Source organism: Salvelinus alpinus, chromosome 16 (genome assembly GCF_045679555.1).
Source record: "Salvelinus alpinus chromosome 16, SLU_Salpinus.1, whole genome shotgun sequence".
Lineage (NCBI taxonomy): Eukaryota > Metazoa > Chordata > Actinopteri > Salmoniformes > Salmonidae > Salvelinus > Salvelinus alpinus.
Genome location: NC_092101.1, coordinates 35415517 through 35438732, shown reverse-complemented (window position 1 = coordinate 35438732; position 23216 = coordinate 35415517). Strand labels below are relative to the sequence as shown.

Genomic DNA, 23216 nt, shown 5'->3' with positions numbered 1-23216 from the left:
CACCTTATTCCCTATATAGTGCATTACTTTTGATCTGAGCCGTATGGACCCTGGTCATAAGTAGTGCACTACATAGGAAGAAAGGTGCACTTTGTGACACAGACTCACTCTCAGTTGATAAAACATCAACAAAGGAAAACAGAGTCATCAACGTCAGCTTGTCTGATAAGCCAGCTCTGAATTACAGCTTGGCTCAGTCCCAAATTGCACCCTATTCCCTATAAAGTGCTCTACTTTTGATGGACCCTGGTAAAAAGTAGTACACTATATAGGGAATAGTTTGCCATTTAGGACACATACCTGTCTTGAGTCTGATGGGGTTGTTGTGTAAAAACCAGTGAGAATTAGTAGAGCGTTATTTGCAGCATGTGTGGAATTATTCAAACCCTAGTACCATATGAAAAAAAAGTTGATTACTGGGGGAAGTATGGTTGCTAAGCACGTATGACTGCTTATAATGTTAAGAGGGAAAGTTATTTTGGGGGTAAATATTTTGAAATGGGTGTAGAAATACAATGACCATACCTGTGAAATGTTTTTATTTTGTTTAACAAGTCACATAATAAGTTGCATGGACTCACTCTGTGTGTTCAACATAATTTTTTTTAAGACTACCTCATCCCTGTACCTCACACATACATTTATATGTAAGGTCCCGCAGTTGAACAGTGCATTTCAAACAAAGATTCAACCAGAAAGACCAGGGATGATTCCAAATACCTCACAAAGATGGGCACCTATTAGTAGATGGGTAAATATATAAAAAACAGACATTGAATATCCCTTTGAGCATGGTGAAGTTATTAATTACACTTTGGATGGTGTATCATCAATACACCCAGTCACTACAAAGTCACAGGTGTCCTTCCCTAACTCAGTTGCCGGAGAGGAAGGAAACCGCTCAGTGATTTCACCATGAGGCCAATGGTGACTTTAAAACAGTTACAGAGTTTAATGGCTGTGATAGGAGAAAACTGAGGATGGAGCAACAACATTGGAGTTACTCCACAATACTAACCTAAATGACATAGTGAAAAGATGGAAGCCTGTACGGAATTAAAATATTCCAAAACATGCATCCTGTTTGCAATAAGGCACTAAAGTAAAACAGCAAAAAGTGTTGCAAAAAAATTAACTTTATGTCTTGAATACAAAGGGTTATGTTTGGGGGAAAATCCAACACAACACATCCCTGAGTACCACTCTTCATATTTTCAAGCATGGTGGTGGCTGCATCATGTTATGGATATGCTTGTCATCGGCAAGGACTAGGGAGTTTATTTAGGGGAATAAAAATAAACAGAATAGAGCTAAGCACAAGCAAAACCTGAAAAGAAAAGTCTGCTTTCCAACAGACACTGGGAGACAAATTCACCTTTCAGCAGGACAATTAACTAAAACAGACTTACCAAGACCACATTGAATGTTCCTGGGTGGCCTAGTTACAGTTTTAACTTATATTGGCTTTCAAATCTATTGCAAGACTTGAAAATGGCTGTCTCACAATAATCAACAACAAACTTGATAGAGCTTGAAGAATTTTTTCAAGTGTAAATATTGTACAATCCAGGTATGCAAAGCTCTTAGAGACTTACCCAGAAAGATTCACAAATGTAATCGCTGCCAAAGTTAATTATAACATGTATTGACTCAGGGGTGTGAATACTTATGTAAATTAGATATTTTTGTATTTCATTTTCAATAGGTTTTCACTTTGTGATTATGTGGTATTGTGCGTACATCGGTGAGAAAAAAATGCTTAAACAAACGCAAAAATGCAGCTAATTTGCTGTTATTCAGGCTGCAGAGGTTGGCTATCTAGCAAGCAAGGGATAATGCTGGCAACGGAACATAAAGAACGAATGACTGGGTCACGTCTATAGATAAAGAACAAAAATAATTAACAACTGGGTCGCGTCCCTGGCTATAGAACAAAGTGGAAAGATGAGAAAGTATGAATTCACTGAACATATTTATTGAAAACATGTCATTTTTACCGGTATACTGTAGATGTGCTTTCGTAATGTACATTACCTTGGATAAATGAACTCCGCGAAGGGACTTGGGTTCGCCTCATCCCACTGAGTCATCCATTACTTCCAAGGTAACGTGCAGAACGTCGGCGTTTATCCATTAAGTATCGTATGTAGTTTCTTGCAATAGCACTCTGTGACTTTAAATAATATTTTTCACAAAACCTTGATTCCTAAAAGATGTGTCTGGAAATGTGTCTAAAATGCTAAATGAATGAGGAATAAGCAGGGTCAGCTATACCATAAGGACTATTATTCATGTCCTCATTACATGTAGTGCAACAAGACCACTCATGGTCTGGAATGTTTTCTACTTTTGATAGATTTAAACAAACAATATTGGAATCACCGTGGTCACAACCATAAACTGTCAACTCCATCTGCCTGATAGATTAAAATAGAGTATTCATTTTGGTTCAAATATGTTTTTTAGAGTCATAAAGCAACTGAGGAAAAACTAAATTGCTACTGTGTATACAACTTAAATGAAAAAGAAAAATGATTTTTTTGTCAACTCGTAAAACAATCTCCTATATATTTTTGTCTAACGACAACTCCGTCAGAGTGTTAGAAGATCTGATAGAATGGTTATGTTTTTACTGGGGATGTTCCAGTGAATGATTTTCCATATTTTACAAATGTTTGTATTAACTTTTATTTTTAGAGGCAAAAATATGTCTGTTTTGAGTATCTGTCAACTCCATCAGTGGCTGTTAGCTAAGCCCCTTAAGATAGATAAAAATAAAAATAAATCAATATTCTGAAAACATAGTGTAATCACATTTCTGCAAAATACAGTACCAGTCAAAAGTTTGGACACACTTACTCATTCAAGAGTTTTTCTTTATTTTTACTATTTTCTACATTGTAGAATAATAGTGAAGACATCAAAACTATGAAATAACACATGGAATCATGTAGTAACCGAAAAAGTGTTAAACAAATCAAAATATATTTTTGATTTTAGATTCTTCAAAGTAGTCACCCTTTGCCTTGATGACAGCTTTGCACACTGGCATTCTCTCAACCAGCTTCATGACGAATGTCACGTGTGCTCCCTCTCTGGCCTCTAGGTCACCAGGCTGCTCATTATGGCGCACACCTGTCACCATCGTTACGCGCACCTGTGTGTCATCAGACACGGAATGGAAATGGTTCACCTGGACTCCATCACCTCCCTGATTATCTTCCCTATATATGTCACTCCCTTTGGTTCCTTCCCCAGGTGTTATTGTTTCTGTTTCTTGTCTGCGTTGTTCGTATTTCTTGTGTTGGGTTTATTTATTAAAACTTGCTTCTCAGCGGACATCGTTACAGAATAACACCTCATCTAAGGGAAGCATCAGGGAGTGTTTTAATTTTTTTCACAGCTGGAATGACGTCGGGCCCGGGAGCAGCTACAGGCTTTCATGCCTCAGCCAGATCGCCAGGCTCCCCTGCCTCCGCCGGCTTGTCAGGCTCTCATGCCTCAGCCGGATTGCCAGGCTCCCCTGCCTCAGCCAGCTCCCCTGCTTCAGCCAGCTCGTCAGGCTTTCATGCCTTCATCGGATCACCAGGCTCTCCTGCGTCCACCGGCTCGTCAGACTTTCGTGCCTCAGCCGGATCGCCAGGCTCCCCTGCCTCAGCCAGCTCCCCTGCTTCAGCCAGCTCGTCAGGCTTTCATGCCTTCATCGGATCACCAGGCTCCCCTGCGGCCACCAGCTCGTCAGGCTTTCGTGACTCAGCCGGATCGCCAGGCTCACCTGCCTCAGCCGGTCTGTCAGGTTCCCGTGTCCCAGCCGGCCACGCCGGGGAGGGGGTACCGTCAGGTATTGTTGGGTGGTCCTTTGCATTGGGTGATGTAAGTTTCCTTTAACCATCAGTCTTCCAGATAGATGACACAGGAACATTGGTATAAAACTGTTTAGTAATAAAATGTAATTGCAGACAGAGATTCACATACAGAATAACTCAGTAGTCTATAGTAAAGATCTGTGGGGTGAAACAGGAGACAAAGCTCCTTATACTAGTGGGTGTGGACAACCTACCGTCAATCATACCTTAACATTGTTGCATTGGATTAGATACAAAGTATCTAAAATGAGAAACATGTCTAGACTGTGGTTTCTCACTTTACTATCTCGGCCATGAGCCTGTGTGACTATCAGCATGTGCAGACAATTCTCAGCCTGAGAACTGAAGCAGTATATCCATTTACCCAGTACTTTTCCATCGTGCGTTGCAAGCATACAAAGGTTATCATATATATATATATATATTAGTAATCATGGCAATGGGGTAGCCCCACACCTGACCCCCAGAGTAACCCCCAACAGTATGCTCTCTCTCCGACGCTCTAGGTCGCCATGCTCCTGCGTCTCAGCTGGATTGACAGGTTTCCCGCGCCTCTGCAGAGGTGTCTACTCCTGATCCCTGGGATCGTCATTTTGGTCGGTGTCCTGGAGCTTGCTCGTTGGGCAGGGGGTACTGTCACGTGTGCTCCCTCTCCGGCCTCTAGGTCACCAGGCTGCTCATTATGGCGCACACCTGTCACCATCGTTACGTGCACCTGCGCATCATCAGACTCACCTGGACTCCATCACTTCCCTGATTACCTTCCCTATACATGTCACTCCCTTTGGTTCCTTCCCCAGGCGTTATAGTTTCATTTTCATCTCTGTGCATTGTTCGTTATTTTTGTTTTATGTCGGGTTTATTTATTAAAACTCCCTCCCTGAACTTGCTTCCCAACTCTCAGCGCACATCGTTACAACAAATGCTTTTCCAACAGTATTAAAGGAGTTCTCAAATATGCTGAGCACTTGTTGGCTGCTTTTCCTTTACTCTGTGGTCCAACTCATCCCAAACCATCTCAATTGGGTTGAGGTTGGGTGATTGTGAAGGTCAGGTCATCTGATGCAGCACTTCATCACTCTTCTTCTTGGTCAAATAGCCCTTGCACAGCCTGGAGGTGTGTTGGGTCATTGTCCTGTTGAAAAACAAATGATAGTCCCACTAAGTGCAAACCAGATTTGATGGTGTATCTCTGCAGAATGCAGTGGTAGCCATGCTGGTTAAGTGTGCCTTGAATTCTAAATAAATCAGTGTCACCAGCAAAGCACCATCATACCTCCTCCACGGTGGGAACCACACATGCGGAGATCATCCGTTCACCTACTTTGCGTCACAAAGACACTGCGGTTGGAACCTAAAATCTGGACTCATCAGACCAAAGGACAGATTTCCACCAGTCTAATGTCCATTGCTTGTATTTCTTGGCCCAAGCAAGTGTATTCTTCTTATTGGTGTCCTTTTGTAGTGGTTTCTTTGTAGCAACTCGACCATGAAGGCCTAATTCACGCAGTATCTTCTGAACAGTTGATGTTGAGATGTGTCTGTTACTTGAACTTTGAAGCATTTATTTGTGCTGCAATTCCTGAGGCTGGTAACTCTACTGAACCTATCCTCTGCAGCAGAGGTAACTCTGGGCGGTTGATGGTTTTTGCGACTGCACTTGAATAATATGGACTTGGTATTTTACCAAGTCCAAGGCTATCTTCTGTTTACCACCCCTACCTTGTCATAACACAACTGATTGGCTCAAATAGATTAAGAAGGAAAGAAATTCCAAAAATTAATTTAACAAGGCACACCTGTTAATTGAAATGCATTCCAGGTAACTACCTTACGAAGCTGGGTGAGAGAATGCCAAGAGTGTGTAAAGCCGTCATCAAGGCAAAGGGTGGCTGCTTTGAATAATCTCAAATATATATATATTTTTTTTGGTTACTACATGATTCCATATGTTATTTCCTAGTTTTGATGTCCTCACTATTTTGCAATGTAGAAAATAGTAAAAGTAAAGAACCCTTGAATGTGTACGTGTGTCCAACCTTTTGACCGGTACTGTATGCTGAAACTCATATCTATTGTTTATTTTTGTTGTATTATTGTCTGTGCCGTATGGGTCCTGGTCAAAAGTTGTGCACTATATAGCTAATGGGGTGCCTTTTGGGACGCAGACCTAAATGTCTCCTAAATTGCTGAGACAGAACAATGTGAAAGGATTTAGCACTGTTGTGTCCCTGGGTAACAATCTGTTCACCGATCAGCTGTCTCTCCACCAGTGTCACACTTCCTAGCCTGCTTCTCTTGCTTGACCCTCAACGCACATGTACTGCTACCCCTCTGTGCAGGAGTTGGACCAATACTTACTGCACCCAAAGAAACTGGACTACTTAGAGAGATGGGACTTAGTTGTTGGATTTGCCACCATAAAAAGGCCACCGCAAACCTCTCCCTCCACGAGACCTCTGTGTACTCCAGATCTCACCTGCTCTGACATCATCCCTAACCTCACCTGCTGTGACATCACCTGTTCACACCCCACATGTCCACATTTCACCTGTTCACTTGACAGCATGATTTTCTGATGCCCTTAGAGTGTCCCCCAATGGAAACATGGAAATGGTTCAGCCCAGCTCCACCCCCTACCAGCACCCGTTGGCTTAGTTCCCCACCTCCACCCCCCCCATGAGGACCATGTTCCTCCTCTGCTGGTCACCAGTCTCTGCCCCCCACCGTGGTTCTCCTCTACATGGACCATCCTTTCCCCTCTTCCCAAGGTTGTGTGAGGGAAGGTGAATGTGCCATTGTGTAACCCATTGTGTAGTCCTACCCCATGTGTGTTGTGCTCTGAGTGTCCCGTGAGCATGCCACCACGAGGGGTCCCGTTGACCATTATCATGCCCTGTATGTTGGGAACCTGTTGCTCCACTACATAGTGCATCTGCTGCATCATAGGCTGCATGGTGTTGTAGTACATAGGGTGCTGCCGCAGTAGGACGGTCTGATTAGGGGGAGAATGATTGACATTAGAGACAGGTCTGGTTAGTGTGGATTGGGTGATGTTGACAGAGCTGGAAGATGATTGGTTGATGTTGACATTACTGACAGGTGATTGTGCGAGGTTGACATTGCGAGTGGTGACAGGGATCTCTCTTTTGATGTTGATGTTAGGACGTGGTGGTGATGCTGGTTACTCGATGATGGGATCCACTTTGGGCTTGGGAGAAGAGATCTCTGCCAGGGTCTTGAACGTTGGCCCCAGGTCATTGAGGAACTGGAGGTCATTGTCAGATTCCAGGAGGCTGCAGCACTGAGCCCACAGGAGAGCCCTGACCCATGTAGTCATACACCAACATACTGTCCTTCTGGATGTGGTTCTCAGCTGCATAGTGAGCTTTCTGGAAGAAATTAAAGGCAAATACAATACTGAAAAATGTGATTCACAACCAAAGATCTCTTGACTTGTCTGTAATCTGCTGAGCCAGAAGACGTGACATAAAGTGCATTTGGAAAGCATTCAGAGCTCTTGACTTTTTCCACATTTTGTTACGTTAGAGCCATATTCAAACATGTATTTAATTTAAAAAAATCCTCATCAATCTACACACAATATCCCATAATGACAAAGTGAAAACAGGTTTTTAGAAATGTTTGCAAATGTATACAAAAAATGTAAACTGAAATACCTTATTTACATAAGTATTCAGACCTGTTGCTATGAGACTTCAAATTGAGCTCAGGTTTCCATTGATCATCCATGAGATGTTTCTACAACTTGATTGGAGTCCATTCTATTGATTGGACATGATTTGGAAAGGCACACACCTGTCTATATAATGTTCCACAGTTGACAGTGCATGTCAGAGCAAAAACCAAGCCACGGGGTCGACGGAATTGTCTGTAGAGTGCCGAGACAGGATTGTGTCGAGGCACAGATCTGGGGAAGGGTACCAAAAAATGACTGCATCATTGAGGGTCCCCAAGAACAGAGTGGCCTCCGTCATTCTTAAATGGAAGGAGATTGGAACCACCAAAACTAAACCTAGAGCTGGCCGCCCAGCCAAACTGAGCAATCGAGGGAAAAGGGCCTTGGTCAGGGAGGTGACCAAGAACCTGGTGGTCACTCTGACAGAGCTCCAGAATTCCTCTGTGGAGATGGGAGAACCTTCCAGAAGGACAACCATCTCTGCAGCATTCCACCGATCAGGTCTTTATGGTAGAGTGGCCAGACAGAAGCCTCTCCTTAGTAAAAGGCACATGACAGCCCGCTTGGAGTTTGCCAAAAGGCACCTAAAGGACTCTCAGACCTTGAGAAACAAGATTCTCTGGTCTGATGAAACCAAGATTTAACTCTTTGGCCTGAATGCCAAGCGTCAAGTCTGTATGAAACCTGGCACCATCTCTAAGGTGAAGCGTGGTGGCAGTATTACGCTGTGGGAATATTTTTCAGTGGCAAGGGCTGATAGACTAGTCAGGATCGAGAGAAAGATGAACAGAGGAAAGTACAGAGAGATCCTTGATGAAAACCGGCTTCAGAGCGCTCAGCACCTCAGCATGGGGCGAAGGTTCACCTTCCAACAGGACAAAGACCCTAATCACACAGCCAAGACAACCCAAGAGTGGCTTTGCGACAAATCTCTGAATGTCCTTGAGTGGCCCAGGCAGAGCTCAGACTTGAACACGATCTAACGTCTCTGGAGAGACCTGAAAACAGCTGTGCAGCGACGCTCCCAATCCAACTTGACAGAGCTTGAGAGGATCTGCAGAGAAGACTGGAAGAAACTCCCCAAATACAGGTGTGCCAAGCTTGTAGCATCGTACCCAAGAAGACTCAAGGCTGTAATCATTGCCAAAGGTGCTTCAACAAAGTACTGAGTAAAGGGTCTGAATACTTATGTAAATGTGATATTTCAGTTTTTGAACTGTCATTATGGGGTATTGTGTGTAGATTGATGAGGGAAAAAACTATTTAATACATTTTAGAATAAGGTTGTAACACAACATTGTTATGGAAGAGGGCAATGGTAATACCATTGATCCATTAGACACTGTTCTTTCTACAGTTTAATTTCCAGATCCCTAGCTGAACCTTCCTCTGCTTGGCTCTTACTACATTTCATTCCAGGAAGATGTTCCCCCCTTTATGTCATATTTCACTCCCCTTCATAGATCTGAGACAATTGGGTAGGCAATAGCTCCACATAGCTTCCAACATATTGGTTTCCCATATCCAGTCCTATCAGATCTGTGATTTCTGGTGTGTGTTTGATTTACCCTGTCCTCCCCCCGTCCCTCTGTGTGGTCGGAGATCAGGTGTTCTTTTGTATTGAAGGGCAGGTCAGTGAAGGTTCCTCCTACACCTCCACAGATGCACAAAATTAGCAAGAGCGCCACAACTGGAAACACAAACACAGGAGTTAACCTCTATCACCTCACCTCCATAATATATATTCCATAACTCATAGCAGACCTGGGTTTGAATACTATTTGAAATACTTTCAAATACTTTAGATGGCTTGATTGATCTTTTCTGGCGCAATGGGACCAATAAAATAGTTGGCCTAAGTGCAAACCCCACTCATCTGGCACTCCAGCCAGGCTAAAGCAAAAGTCTAAAGTATTTGAAAGATTTCAAATAGTATTTGAACTGTGGTCTGATCCATAAACCATAATCCAACTCAAGAATTGCGTGGACCTGGAGTTCGTGAACCCAGACTTACATGGCAGCACCGGGAATCCCAGGATGATTATGCCTATTCTGGGCATTCCAACCGTGGTCGACGTTCCCGTGAGAGTCTGCTGTCCCTCGGCCCGCAGGCAGCTCCCTCAGAGCAGGTGGACACCTCTATGTGTAGGCGCAGGGGCTCAGGACAGGCCAATCCCTGCTGGTCCTGGATCTGGAGCTTGAGATCATATGTGCCAGGCCACAGGGGTATCAGAGTCCTGAGGGAGGCGCTGGTGTCTGAAAGGTCAGAGGTCAAGAAAGGGATACGTAATATATATAATGTTGGATTCGGGGTAGACTTTGAACATTGAGATATTAAAGACATGATAGATCAGACGCATAGTATATAAAGGAGTGAGAAGTAAATGTTTCTCTGTAATAAGACAGTGGCTGTGGAATGTGCTGGGTGGATGGGAGGGAGTCACGGGAGTGCGATAGGTGATACGAGAGGACATCTGTGGATTAGGCGAAGGAGGGGTTGAGGTCAGGAGGTCAGGTCAGACCATAAGATGTAAGGATTGGAGAGAAGGAGGGGTGTCTAAAGTGTAGTATATATACTTGTGATGATGGGAACATGTCTTTGTCTGAACACAGCTGTGTCGACCTTTTGGGAAGATTTAAACGTGGTTAAGCTTCTCTAGTGTCTGTGAGTTATTTACTCTGAAAAATTAGAACCTAACAATAAATACTCAAAAATGAATGGCCATATGCCTCTACATTTGAAAACGTTTTCCACACAAACTAGTCTTTGCAAATATGAGTGACTAGGGCAATATTTCACTTTAATGTATATAATCTCTCCTGTATAGATATTGTCATGTCAAGTTGCCTCTGTGTCTCAGGTACATCTTTAAAGTTCCAGGTAAAGTGTAGGCCCCCACACTCTAAACCTGAAGAGAGAAGCCTTCATAGTCATACCACTGATGGGCTCGACCTTCCACTCTCTCTGCGTCTCCTCTTCCACCAGCATGAACTCATAGGGAGCTGCGTTAAGATCATCATCTGTGTCCTCTGCGATGATGTTGACCATCTCAGCGTCGGTACACAGGTACTCTAGTGTGCTCGTCAGCTCAGGGTAGTTATCATTAGCATCTCCCACCTGCAGGGCGATGGTCCCTGTAGCAGTCCTAGAGGGAATGTCTAAGGATGGGAACAGACAATCAGCCCAATGTACTGTAATAATCAGGGCTGGGCTAAGAGTTTATTTAGGGTTAGGTTAGAGTTCAATCAGATTGAGCATTAACCAGCATTAATAGTAAGGTGTTTCTACACCTGCATTGCTTGCTGTTAAGGGTTTTAGGCTGGGTTTCTGTACAGCACTTTGAGATATCAGCTGATGTAAGAAGGGCTATATAAATAAATGTTATTTTATTTGATCTAAGGGCCCGGGGCTAGGTTTATACTAAGCTAACATATGGAATTGTTTTAAAATGGTCATACCAAGGACCATTTTTATTTTGAATTTTAGAACCCCTGTAGGTATATATATAAAAAATATAAAAAATATTTTTTTCCTATATTTGAGAGAGATTATATTTTTCCCGTGGAATTATCCGTATACGTTTGCCCCATTCGCTTCCATAAATTTTTCGGCCCGGTACCGGGTTACCTTCAGACACAGTGACACTTGTTGTAGAGAAAAATGGAGAACACCATCATGTTCGCGAAAGTCTCATCTTTCCATATTAGTAATAAGCCAAAACCATTTTCGGGATGTCTCCTAGTCTGACAAACAGCGATGTAGCTCTGCCACCTTCCACCGCAGATGCGGAAGGCCGACATCGGTGGATGTGGTGTATTGAGACGGCCCCCATGCAAAAGATATCTCTAGCTTAAACAGACATATTTTGATGGGGATATTTTATTATGCGGTGCGCTGACATCGCCTATAGTTTTTTTTAAAACTAGCATTGGCCGATATCCGCATAGGAGATGCTTCGGAGGTGTTGGAGGTGTAATTGTGGTATGAGCTGTTATCATATTCATTTTTTTAATTGATTTGGAGGAATGTCTAGAGTAAACTCCTCACCTGACTTTTTCTGCAGGCTCTGAAGTGTCTCCGTCGAAGGCAGGATATGTAGCGATGACATCTGATAAGGGGCTTCTGTCCTCTGGGCTCTCTGACACAGGTATTCCCTTCACCTTGGGCATAAAGACAGGCCCTTCTGGCATATTCTTTACAGCAATCTTCAATGGGTAAATTTTACCACCTTTTGGCCTTCGTTTTGGTTTATACTTTGGACCAGCCCCAGCCTTTGGTCCTACCCAAGCCACAGGATCAAGGTCAAGATCAGCATCATCTCCACCACCACCTCTACCTCCTACTCCACCTCTTCCACCACCTGCTCCACCTCCATCCCGTCCCCATCTCCCTCCCCCTCTCTCACGACTACAGGTGCTTTGTTATACACCACCAGTTGCAGCTTGATGTCAGGATTCTCCTCAAAGTCAACAGGCTGCAAGAGAGAGTGATGGATGACTGGTTAGTTATGACAAGCCTGACATTATTGTACATTAATCCTTAAGAGTCTATTGACTCATCCGTGCATCAATTTAAGTAACACCATACAAAAATCCCTATCAATCCACCACATCCACCTATGTCGACCTTTCGCATCTGCGGTGGAAGGTGGCTGAGATACAGTGGTGTTGTCAGACTAGGAAACATCCCGAAAATCGTTCTTCTCGCAAAGATGTCTGTAGCGTCCGAATGGTCAAAAATATGGGGTTAAATATGTGTAAAAATATATATTTCCTGAGCTTTCTTATATCTCCTAGATATAGGACAGACACTTCAAAACCATTTCTTTTTTTACGGTCTTTTGCCATTTATGAATGAGTTATTCAGAGGCTTTTATATGGGCTATAGTATTAAAGGCCAAATTCAATATTTTACCAAATACTTTTAAAGTGTATTTTTGGGATACCTAAAGGGGTCCTAAAATTCTAAATCAAATAGCTAAATGATCCAGTCGGACCATAACAGCTAGCCAGTCTGACCATAACAACACACATCTTCACTTCCGTTATTTAACATGAACTGTATTGTGACATTACCATTTCTCCAGTAGGTGGCAGTATTTACTATCCTACAATAGCTTAAAGAGAGATACTTCTTAATGAATGAAAAGCATAATTGACACTGTTTTCATTAACCTGTGTGTCACTATACTGACAGAATCATCTCCTACCTTAAGGAGCATCAGAAATCTCTCGTTGGTCTTGGGGTCTGTCTCAATGGTGAAGACGCTATCCTCGTTGCCCTTGACGATCGCAAACATAGCCAGACAGTTATGTCTTCTCCAGTTCTGGATCTAACGCCTAGATCCTTACCACCTCCACGTTGGCTGTGTTCACTAAACTGATAGAGTACTACACATACAGGACAGATGGACAGTATTAATATAATTTTCATAAATCTCAGAATAATCTCACACATTTTATGTGTGATGATCTCAGTAATGGTTATAAAGACGTGATGCACATCTTTGCAGATAAACCAACCTGTCCACTCATACTTTTGCAAGTACTCTCTGTTTGGTTTTGTGTGGCATATACAGTGGGGAGAACAAGTATTTGATACACTGCCGATTTTGCAGGTTTTCCTACTTACAACGCATGTAGAGGTCTGTAATTTTTATCATAGGTACACTTCAACTGTGAGAGACGGAATCTAAAACAAAAATCCAGAAAATCACATTGTATAATTTTTAAGTAATTAATTTGCATTTTATTGCATGACATAAGTATTTGATACATCAGAAAAGCAGATCTTAATATTTGGTACAGAAACCTCTGTTTGCAAATACACAGATCAAACGTTTCCTGTAGTTCTTGACCAGGTTTGCACACACTGCAGTAGGGATTTTGGCCCACTCCTCCATACAGACCTTCTCCAGATCCTTCAGGTTTCGGTGCTGGCGCTGGGCAATACGGACTTTCAGCTCCCTCCAAAGATTTTCTATTGGGTTCAGGTCTGGAGACTGGCTAGGCCACTCCAGGACCTTGAGATGTTTCTTACGGAGCCACTCCTTAGTTGCCCTGGCTGTGTGTTTCGGTTGTTGTCATGCTGGAAGACCCAGCCACGACCCATCTTCAATGTTCTTACTGAGGGAAGGAGGTAGTTGGCCAAGATCTCGCGATACATGGCCCCATCCATCCTCCCCTCAATACGGTGCAGTCGTCCTGTCCCCTTTGCAGAAAAGCATCCCCAAAGAATGATGTTTCCACCTCCATGCTTCACGGTTGGGATGGTGTTCTTGGGGTTGTACTCATCCTTCTTCTTCCTCCAAACACGGCGAGTGGAGTTTAGACCAAAAAGCTCTATTTTTGTCTCATCAGACCACATGACCTTCTCCCATTCCTCCTCTGGATCATCCAGATGGTCATTGGCAAACTTCAGACGGGCCTGGACATGCGCTGGCTTGAGCAGGGGGTCCTTGCGTGCACTGCAGGATTTTAATCCATGACGGCGTAGTGTGTTACTAATGGTTTTCTTTGAGACTGTGGTCCCAGCTCTCTTCAGGTCATTGAGCAGGTCCTGCCATGTAGTTCTGGGCTGATCCCTCACCTTCCTCATGATCATTGATGCCCCACGAGGTGAGATCTTGCATGGAGCACCAGACCGAGGGTGATTGACCGTCAGCTTGAACTTCTTCCATTTTCTAATAATTGCGCCAACAGTTGTTGCCTTCTCACCAAGCTGCTTGCCTATTGTCCTGTAGCCCATCCCAGCCTTGTGCAGGTCTACAATTTTATCCCTGATGTCCTTACACAGCTCTCTGGTCTTGGCCATTGTGGAGAGGTTGGCGTCTGTTTGATTGAGTGTGTGGACAGGTGTCTTTTATACAGGTAACGAGTTCAAACAGGTGCAGTTAATACAGGTAATGAGTGGAGAACAGGAGGGCTTCTTAAAGAAAAACTAACAGGTCTGTGAGAGCCGGAATTCTTACTGGTTGGTAGGTGATCAAATACTTATGTCATGCAATAAAATGCAAATTAATTACTTAAAAATTATACAATGTGATTTTCTGGATTTTTGTTTTAGATTCCGTCTCTCACAGTTGAAGTGTACCTATGATAAAAACTACAGACCTCTACATGCTTTGTAAGTAGGAAAACTTGCAAAATCGGCAGTGTATCAAATACTTGTTCTCCCCACTGTAGGTACTGCATTTGAATAATATGTTAAAATACTACAGCTGCAGTTTTCACCTCATTCTTCTCCAATGTGGGGATATTGTCATTGATGTCCAGTATGTTGATGTGCACTATGGCTGTCCCTGTGTTGCCTTCAGGTGCCCCATCCATATCAGATCCTTGGACAGTCAGAATGTAAGAACTCTGTCTCTGTAGACAGATTAGAAAAATATTCTGTTTTTAAGGGTTAAGAGTTAAGGTTAGGGGTTAGGTGCACAATATAGACATGCAGTGACAGAAGGCACACTGGTCTATAGCAACGTTTCCCAATTCGGTCCTGGGGACGCCAAGGGGTGCACATTTTTGTTTTTTGCTCTAGCACTACACAGCTGATGATGAGTTGACACAAAACCAAAATGTGCACCCCTTTGGGTCCCTAGGACCGTGTTTGGGAAACGCTGGTCTATAGAAATGAGGCCAAATGTAAATACTTCCTGGTCTATCATTGGCTCCTTCACGTAAATGCCTTATTACTAGGCTATTCAAAATCAAATACAAATTCACTATAATTGTATGTTAACTTTGTAAGCCAATCAATTGACAAACAGCATTGCCTAGGCCTATATATTCTCTCCCAGACTCATGGATAGAACAATTGGAGTGTAGCATTAGGTAACCAGTCCACCAGTATGCATAATAATAGTCCACACTCAGAGGCGATTTCTAGAATTTGTTTAATTATGGAGTATAGGCTAGACCAATATGTACCAAAGACATCTTAAATCAGTTGTATGAGGTAGGCTATGTATTGTATAGCGGCACAATCATTATTTTAATAGTCTTTTTTTATTTTTTTTATTCGAGTTTGGGCACATATATGGGCCTATGCATAAGCTCTAATATGTGTATGATTGTTTTGAATTAATCATCACCTTAGAAATCGCTGTCCATTTTCGTTGTGTTAGGCTTTGAAACAACATCCACAATGACCATGTTTTCCACTCAGTTTCAACCGGTTGTTGAACTTCTTTCTTCATCACAGTGAGGTGAGTTTAAAAGCACGATACTGTTTAGAGGATTAGTGTTTGATGTGATTTTCTATCGCATTTGCATTGATGTCAGTGGTTAGAGGAACAATAGAGCCCTGAGTACCAGGCCATTATGACCTGATTGTCATTAGCGAGTTGGGTACTACCAATGCATGTCCAGAGTGCATAAAAGGAGATTAATGTGGCTGTGTTTTTCTTTTCCGAGTTCCCCCCATAAATCCAGAGAATGCGAGACTTTGATGACAAAATGTTATGACAAAATGTGCCCACAAAGGACCATGTTTAAGTGAGCACATCACAAGCCAAGGTGAGTCCAAAAATGTCTTGTATGCTGCTGCATAAATTATGTAGTATGCAAGGGAGATATGTATACTGTAGCTAAGAAAGTAATACACTTCGTATGTTGTGTAGTAAGCTGCCCATGTGCCTCACCCTAATAATTTGGTCTATTTTCACCTCTTAATTTCACGTCATGTTACTGTTCTGACTCGGTGGTGCTGCACATGTAGCCTATAACCTGTTTTTGAGAAAAGTCATCATCTAATATTGTAAGAGGTTTCATTGTCTGCTTATATGCCCCCTTTTATTATCCTATGGTTCTGACTTGGTGTACAATGGAAAATACTGTAAGAGCAGCCCATGGTCTTCCTGGTTGGAGCGAGTAGTCGCATTTCGCTTCGCTCCGCTTCGCTCCACAGGTAGTATTACATTTCATTTAATTTCATTACAGTACAACGGTTTGATTTGTTTGATCTTAGCAATTTCTTCTTAGCTAGCTACATAGCCGTCTTTGTATCAAAGTTAATTGTGTAGTTTAGAGTAATTATCGAGGTTAGCTAGCCAGCTATTTTCGTCCTTCTAACGTAGTCAACACTGCTAGCTAGCCAACTCCTACCGAATAGCAGCACTGTAGAAACTATTACATTAAAACGGAACTACTTGATTAGTGTAGTGTTAGCTAGCTACATAGTTGTCTTTGCTGTCTTTGTATCTAAGATAATTGTGTAGTTTAGAGTAATTATCGAGGTTAGCTAGCCAGCTATTTTCGTCTGCCGCGCCGCCGTTCTCCTACCTAGTCAACACTGCTAGCTAGCCAGCTAGCCAACTCCTACCGAATAGCAGCACTGTAGAAACTATTACCTTACAACGGAACGACCTGATTAGTGTAGTGTTAGCTAGCTACATAGTTGTCTTTGCTGTCTTTGTATCCAAGATAATTGTGTAGTTTAGAGTAATTATCGAGGTTACCTAGCCAGTTATCGAGGTTACCTAGCCAGCTACACTTTCAAACAAAGTCAACAACGCAGCCACTGCTAGCTAGCCTACTCCACCAGCCAGCAGTACTGTATCATTTTAGTCAATAAGATTTTTTGCAACGTAAGCTTAACTTTCTGAACATTCGAGACGTGTAGTCCACTTGTCATTCCAATCTCCTTTGCATTAGCGTAGCCTCTCCTGTAGCCTGTCAACTATGTGTCTGTCTATCCCTCTTCTCTCCTCTCTGCACAGACCATACAAACGCTTCACACCGCGTGGCCGCTGCCACTCTAACCTGGTGGTCCCAGCGCGCACGACCCACGTGGAGTTCCAGGTCTCCGGCAGCCTCTGGAACTGCCGATCTGCGGCCAACAAGGCAGAGTTCATCTCAGCCTATGCTTCCCTCCAGTCCCTCGACTTCTTGGCACTGACGGAAACATGGATTACCACAGATAACACTGCTACTCCTACTGCTCTCTCCTCGTCTGCCCACGTGTTCTCGCACACCCCGAGAGCTTCTGGTCAGCGGGGTGGTGGCACTGGGATCCTCATCTCTCCCAAGTGGACATTCTCTCTTTCTCCCCTGACCCATCTGTCTATCGCCTCCTTTAAATTCCATGCTGTCACAGTTACCAGCCCTTTCAAGCTTAACATCCTTATCATTTATCGCCCTCCAGGTTCCCTTGGAGAGTTCATCAATGAGCTTGACGCCCTGATAAGTTCCTTTCCTGAGGATGGCTCACCTCTCACAGTTCTGGGTGACTTTAACCTCCCCACGTCTACCTTTGACTCATTCCTCTCTGCCTCCTTCTTTACACTCCTCTCCTCTTTTGACCTCACCCTCTCACCTTCCCCCCCTACTCACAAGGCAGGCAATACGCTTGACCTCATCTTTACTAGATGCTGTTCTTCCACTAATCTCATTGCAACTCCCCTCCAAGTCTCCGACCACTACCTTGTATCCTTTTCCCTCTCGCTCTCATCCAACACTTCCCACACTGCCCCTACTCGGATGGTATCGCGCCGTCCCAACCTTCGCTCTCTCTCCCCCGCTACTCTCTCCTCTTCCATCCTATCATCTCTTCCCTCTGCTCAAACCTTCTCCAACCTATCTCCTGATTCTGCCTCCTCAACCCTCCTCTCCTCCCTTTCTGCATCCTTTGACTCTCTATGTCCCCTATCCTCCAGGCCGGCTCGGTCCTCCCCTCCATGGCTCGACGACTCATTGCGAGCTCACAGAACAGGGCTCCGGGCAGCTGAGCAGAAATGGAGGAAAACTCGCCTCCCTGCGGACCTGGCATCCTTTCACTCCCTCCTCTCTACATTCTCCTCTTCTGTCTCTGCTGCTAAAGCCACTTTCTACCACTCTAAATTCCAAGCATCTGCCTCTAACCCTAGGAAGCTCTTTGCCACCTTCTCCTCCCTCCTGAATCCTCCTCCCCCTCCCCCCCTCCTCCCTCTCTGCGGATGACTTCGTCAACCATTTTGAAAAGAAGGTCGACGACATCCGATCCTCGTTTGCTAAGTCAAACGACACCGCTGGTTCTGCTCACACTGCCCTACCCTGTGCTTTGACCTCTTTCTCCCCTCTCTCTCCAGATGAAATCTCGCGTCTTGTGACGGCCGGCCGCCCAACAACCTGCCCGCTTGACCCTATCCCCTCCTCTCTTCTCCAAACCATTTCCGGAGACCTTCTCCCTTACCTCACCTCGCTCATCAACTCATCCTTGACCGCTGGCTACGTCCCTTCCGTCTTCAAGAGAGCGAGAGTTGCACCCCTTCTGAAAAAACCTACACTCGATCCCTCCGATGTCAACAACTACAGACCAGTATCCCTTCTTTCTTTTCTCTCCAAAACTCTTGAACGTGCCGTCCTTGGCCAGCTCTCCTGCTATCTCTCTCAGAATGACCTTCTTGATCCAAATCAGTCAGGTTTCAAGACTAGTCATTCAACTGAGACTGCGCTTCTCTGTGTCACGGAGGCGCTCCGCACTGCTAAAGCTAACTCTCTCTCCTCTGCTCTCATCCTTCTAGACCTATCGGCTGCCTTTGATACTGTGAACCATCAGATCCTCCTCTCCACCCTCTCCGAGTTGGGCATCTCCGGCGCGGCCCACGCTTGGATTGCGTCCTACCTGACAGGTCGCTCCTACCAGGTGGCGTGGCGAGAATCTGTCTCCACACCACGTGCTCTCACCACTGGTGTCCCCCAGGGCTCTGTTCTAGGCCCTCTCCTATTCTCGCTATACACCAAGTCACTTGGCTCTGTCATATCCTCACATGGTCTCTCCTATCATTGCTATGCAGACGACACACAATTAATCTTCTCCTTTCCCCCTTCTGATAACCAGGTGGCGAATCGCATCTCTGCATGTCTGGCAGACATATCAGTGTGGATGACGGATCACCACCTCAAGCTGAACCTCGGCAAGACGGAGCTGCTCTTCCTCCCGGGGAAGGACTGCCCGTTCCATGATCTCGCCATCACGGTTGACAACTCCATTGTGTCCTCCTCCCAGAGTGCTAAGAACCTTGGCGTGATCCTGGACAACACCCTGTCGTTCTCAACTAACATCAAGGCGGTGACCCGTTCCTGTAGGTTCATGCTCTACAACATTCGCAGAGTACGACCCTGCCTCACACAGGAAGCGGCGCAGGTCCTAATCCAGGCACTTGTCATCTCCCGTCTGGATTACTGCAACTCGCTGTTGGCTGGGCTCCCTGCCTGTGCCATTAAACCCCTACCACTCATCCAGAACGCCGCAGCCCGTCTGGTGTTCAACCTTCCCAAGTTCTCTCACGTCACCCCGCTCCTCCGCTCTCTCCACTGGCTTCCAGTTGAAGCTCGCATCCGCTACAAGACCATGGTGCTTGCCTACGGAGCTGTGAGGGGAACGGCACCTCCGTACCTTCAGGCTCTGATCAGGCCCTACACCCAAACAAGGGCACTGCGTTCATCCACCTCTGGCCTGCTCGCCTCCCTACCACTGAGGAAGTACAGTTCCCGCTCAGCCCAGTCAAAACTGTTCGCTGCTCTGGCACCCCAATGGTGGAACAAACTCCCTCACGACGCCAGGTCAGCGGAGTCAATCACCACCTTCCGGAGACACCTGAAACCCCACCTCTTTAAGGAATACCTAGGATAGGATAAAGTAATCCTTCTAACCCCCCCCCCCTTAAAAGAGTTAGATGCACTATTGTAAAGTGGTTGTTCCACTGGATATCATAAGGTGAATGCACCAATTTGTAAGTCGCTCTGGATAAGAGCGTCTGCTAAATGACTTAAATGTAAATGTAATGGTCTGCATTCTGTCTTGTACATTGTACATTTCAAAAGTGCTGAACACATAGTTATATTGACTACGTCCATCTTACTGTAGCTCGCTCATTAATGTCGGAATGCCTCTTATCCACTCAACGTTACGTTATGCCATAGTTTGTACATCTCAATTGTCAGTAGAAACCACATTTGTTTAACCCTTGTTTAACCCAAATCTATTTTTCATGAAGAAACAACCTGTCATTCATCACAAACTTTGTGAATATCTGTGTTTTTCCTCTTCACATTGCAGAAAGACTGATCAGTGGACACCACTCGTTTTTATTACAACACACCTGTCATCATTGTTTTCTTTACTAAAGTAGAGGTTTATTATTATTATTATTATTGCTTTTAGCAAGAGGTAGCACTTGTATAGCCTAAGAAAGTAGCAGAAATGTGCAGAAAGTAGTTTTGAATGCATTTTATTGAAGGGAAACAATAACAGTGTTGAACTTTTTTGGCAACATAGTGTTATATTCTTATATACTGTACAATGAGGATTTCAACTACAAAATACTAGTCTTCTCCAATTTTTTTAACCATTGTGTTACGGCTCTCATCGAAAGGAGTGGACCAAAGCGCAGCGTGGAAAGTGTTCATGATTTTTATTTTCAAAAAACACTCAAACAAAATAACCAAAGTGAAAACGAAAGCGCACAGTTCTGTCAGGTACAGACACGAAACAGAAAACAAGATCCCACAAAACCCAAACGGAAAATGACAACTTATATATGATCCCCAATCAGGGACAACGATAGACAGCTGCCTCTGATTGGGAACCACACTCGGCCAAAACAAAGAAATAGAAAACATAGACTTTCCCACCCGAGTCACACCCTGACCTAACCAAACATAGAGAATAATAGGGATCTCTAAGGTCAGGGCGTGACACATTGCCCCCACTCACAAGGTATATAAACAGCAACAATACATAAGAATAAAATAAGATGGATACAAAACAAAAATGTGAAGAACATAAATCCTTCAACTCTAATTAGCACATGTAGGACAGTATGCAAGTGTGTGTGCATTGACTTTGCAGATGTATTTCTCACATGTGTAGCACATATTATTTGTTTTGCTGTCCTTTGGGGGGCAGAATTGGCATCTCCTCCTCTTGCCTGCCCCAGCTGCAGCCTCATATGGATCAGGACAAGATTCAGCCCCCTGAACAGCTTTCACAAGTGCTGCAGAGGCTGCTGTGTGGGGGAGGTGCTCCCTTCTTTGAGTGTGTGGGGTTACAAGTGCCTTTCCCAGCTGCTCCAGGAACACCCTCCTCTTGTTCCACTTATCAGCCATCCAGGTAGGGTTGATCTTGTTCCATATCACAAAGGCATTGTATGAGGACACATCAATGATGTTATGGAAGATGACCAGGGGCCAGCGGGCAGTCATCCTCCTGCAGCTGTAAGTTCCAATCACCTTGTCCAGGTTGTCCACACCTCCTTTGTTGTGATTGTAGTCCAGGATAATGGCTGGCTTCCTGTCCTCACGATCACTGATCTCAGCTGTTTTGTGCAGTATGCTCAGGAGGACATTCTTGTTCCTCTTTGGGAGGTAAGAAACTAGAGTGGTGATGGGGTAAAGGCAAACTTTGATGAGAAGGCCTCTCTCCCCCTTGTTGCGAGGAGTGCAGGGGGGAGCTCAGGCTTGTTCTTTCTAACTGCGCCAACCATCTTCCTCTTCAGGAGCTGCTGGCTGAGTTCAATCAGTAGCACACATAATCTCAATTTCTCGTGTGTGTGTCTTTGTGGCTTTTGTGGTGTGTAAATGAAAAATGACCCTAAGACAATGATAAAAGAATTATAACGTGAAAGATAATGATTAAATAATTCAACCCGGAAAATTAACTATAAGGGAGTATAAGGGAGTAAGTCCAACTAGGTTGGACTGGGGAGAGAGAGGAATGTGTGTGTGTGTGTGCCTAAAGAAAACACAGACGACAATTAAACTGTGTTTGAACCGACCCGGCTGGAACACTGAGAAATTACGATAGGACAAGGAGTACCCCTCCAGGTTTCCCTAATCTGGGGGGAATGGAACTGTCGGCTGGGTAGTGATAAACTGTGGTGAGAATTCTGTAGAAGAAGATAGCTCTCCTAATGTTAGCGTGCATGTGTGTGCGTAAGTGAGAAGAATGGTATAAAAGGATTGTCTTTGTATATTAACTGGAGAGCTCTCGTGAATAAACATTGATTTGACTATTGTGAGCTGGGAATTCTGTCTGTTTCATTTAAACCAGAACTTTACAAAATCTGGTTTGCAGACCGATTAGAGTAATTGAAATTTATGAACATTGATAATAAAATTCCATATCAGACAATCTTTGTACCCTGGTGGTGTACAGCTTTCATTGAAATATGAACAAAGGCGATGTTTCACTTTTTTTGTATAGCAAGCCCTCATGCCAAACTGAGTCAAAAGCTTTTTTGAAATCAACAAAGCATGAGAAGACTTTGCCTCTGTTTTGGTTTGTTTGTTTGTCAATTAGGGTATGCAGGGTGAATATGTGGTCTGCCGTATGGTAATTTGGTAAAAAGCCAATTTGACATTTGCTCAGTACATTGTTTTCACTGAGGAAATGTACGAGTCTGCTGTTAATGATAATGCATTAGATTTTCCCAAGGTTGCTGTTGACGCATATCCCACTGTAGTTATTGGGGTCAAATTTGTCTCTCTCGCTCTCATTTTCTCTCGTAATCTCTCTTTCTCGTTCTCTCACTCTTTCTTTGCAGAAATTCAACCATGAATGCCTGATTCACGCAGTCTCCTCTGAACAGTTGATGTTGAGATGTGTCTCTCACTTGAACTCTGTGAAGCATTTATTTGGGCTGCAATTTCTGAGGCTGGTAACTCTAAGGAAC

The 23216-nt window shown here is 44.0% G+C and overlaps 1 protein-coding gene across 2 annotated transcripts; it reads left to right on the top strand.

The window, feature by feature from the left end:
* The first annotated feature begins 3256 nt into the window (after positions 1-3256).
* On the top strand, positions 3257-7376 carry LOC139541784 (collagen alpha-1(I) chain-like). 2 transcript variants are annotated; one of them, XM_071346728.1, is made up of 2 exons: positions 3257-3841; positions 7032-7376. In XM_071346728.1, the coding sequence occupies exons 1-2, from the start codon at positions 3409-3411 to the stop codon at positions 7172-7174; spliced, it is 576 nt and encodes a 191-aa protein (XP_071202829.1). In that variant the 5' UTR covers positions 3257-3408; the 3' UTR covers positions 7175-7376. The 2 variants fall into 2 exon arrangements, with proteins under 2 accessions (XP_071202829.1, XP_071202830.1); XM_071346729.1 differs by lacking the exon at positions 7032-7376 and adding an exon at positions 4373-4830.
* The last annotated feature ends 15840 nt before the right edge of the window (positions 7377-23216 follow it).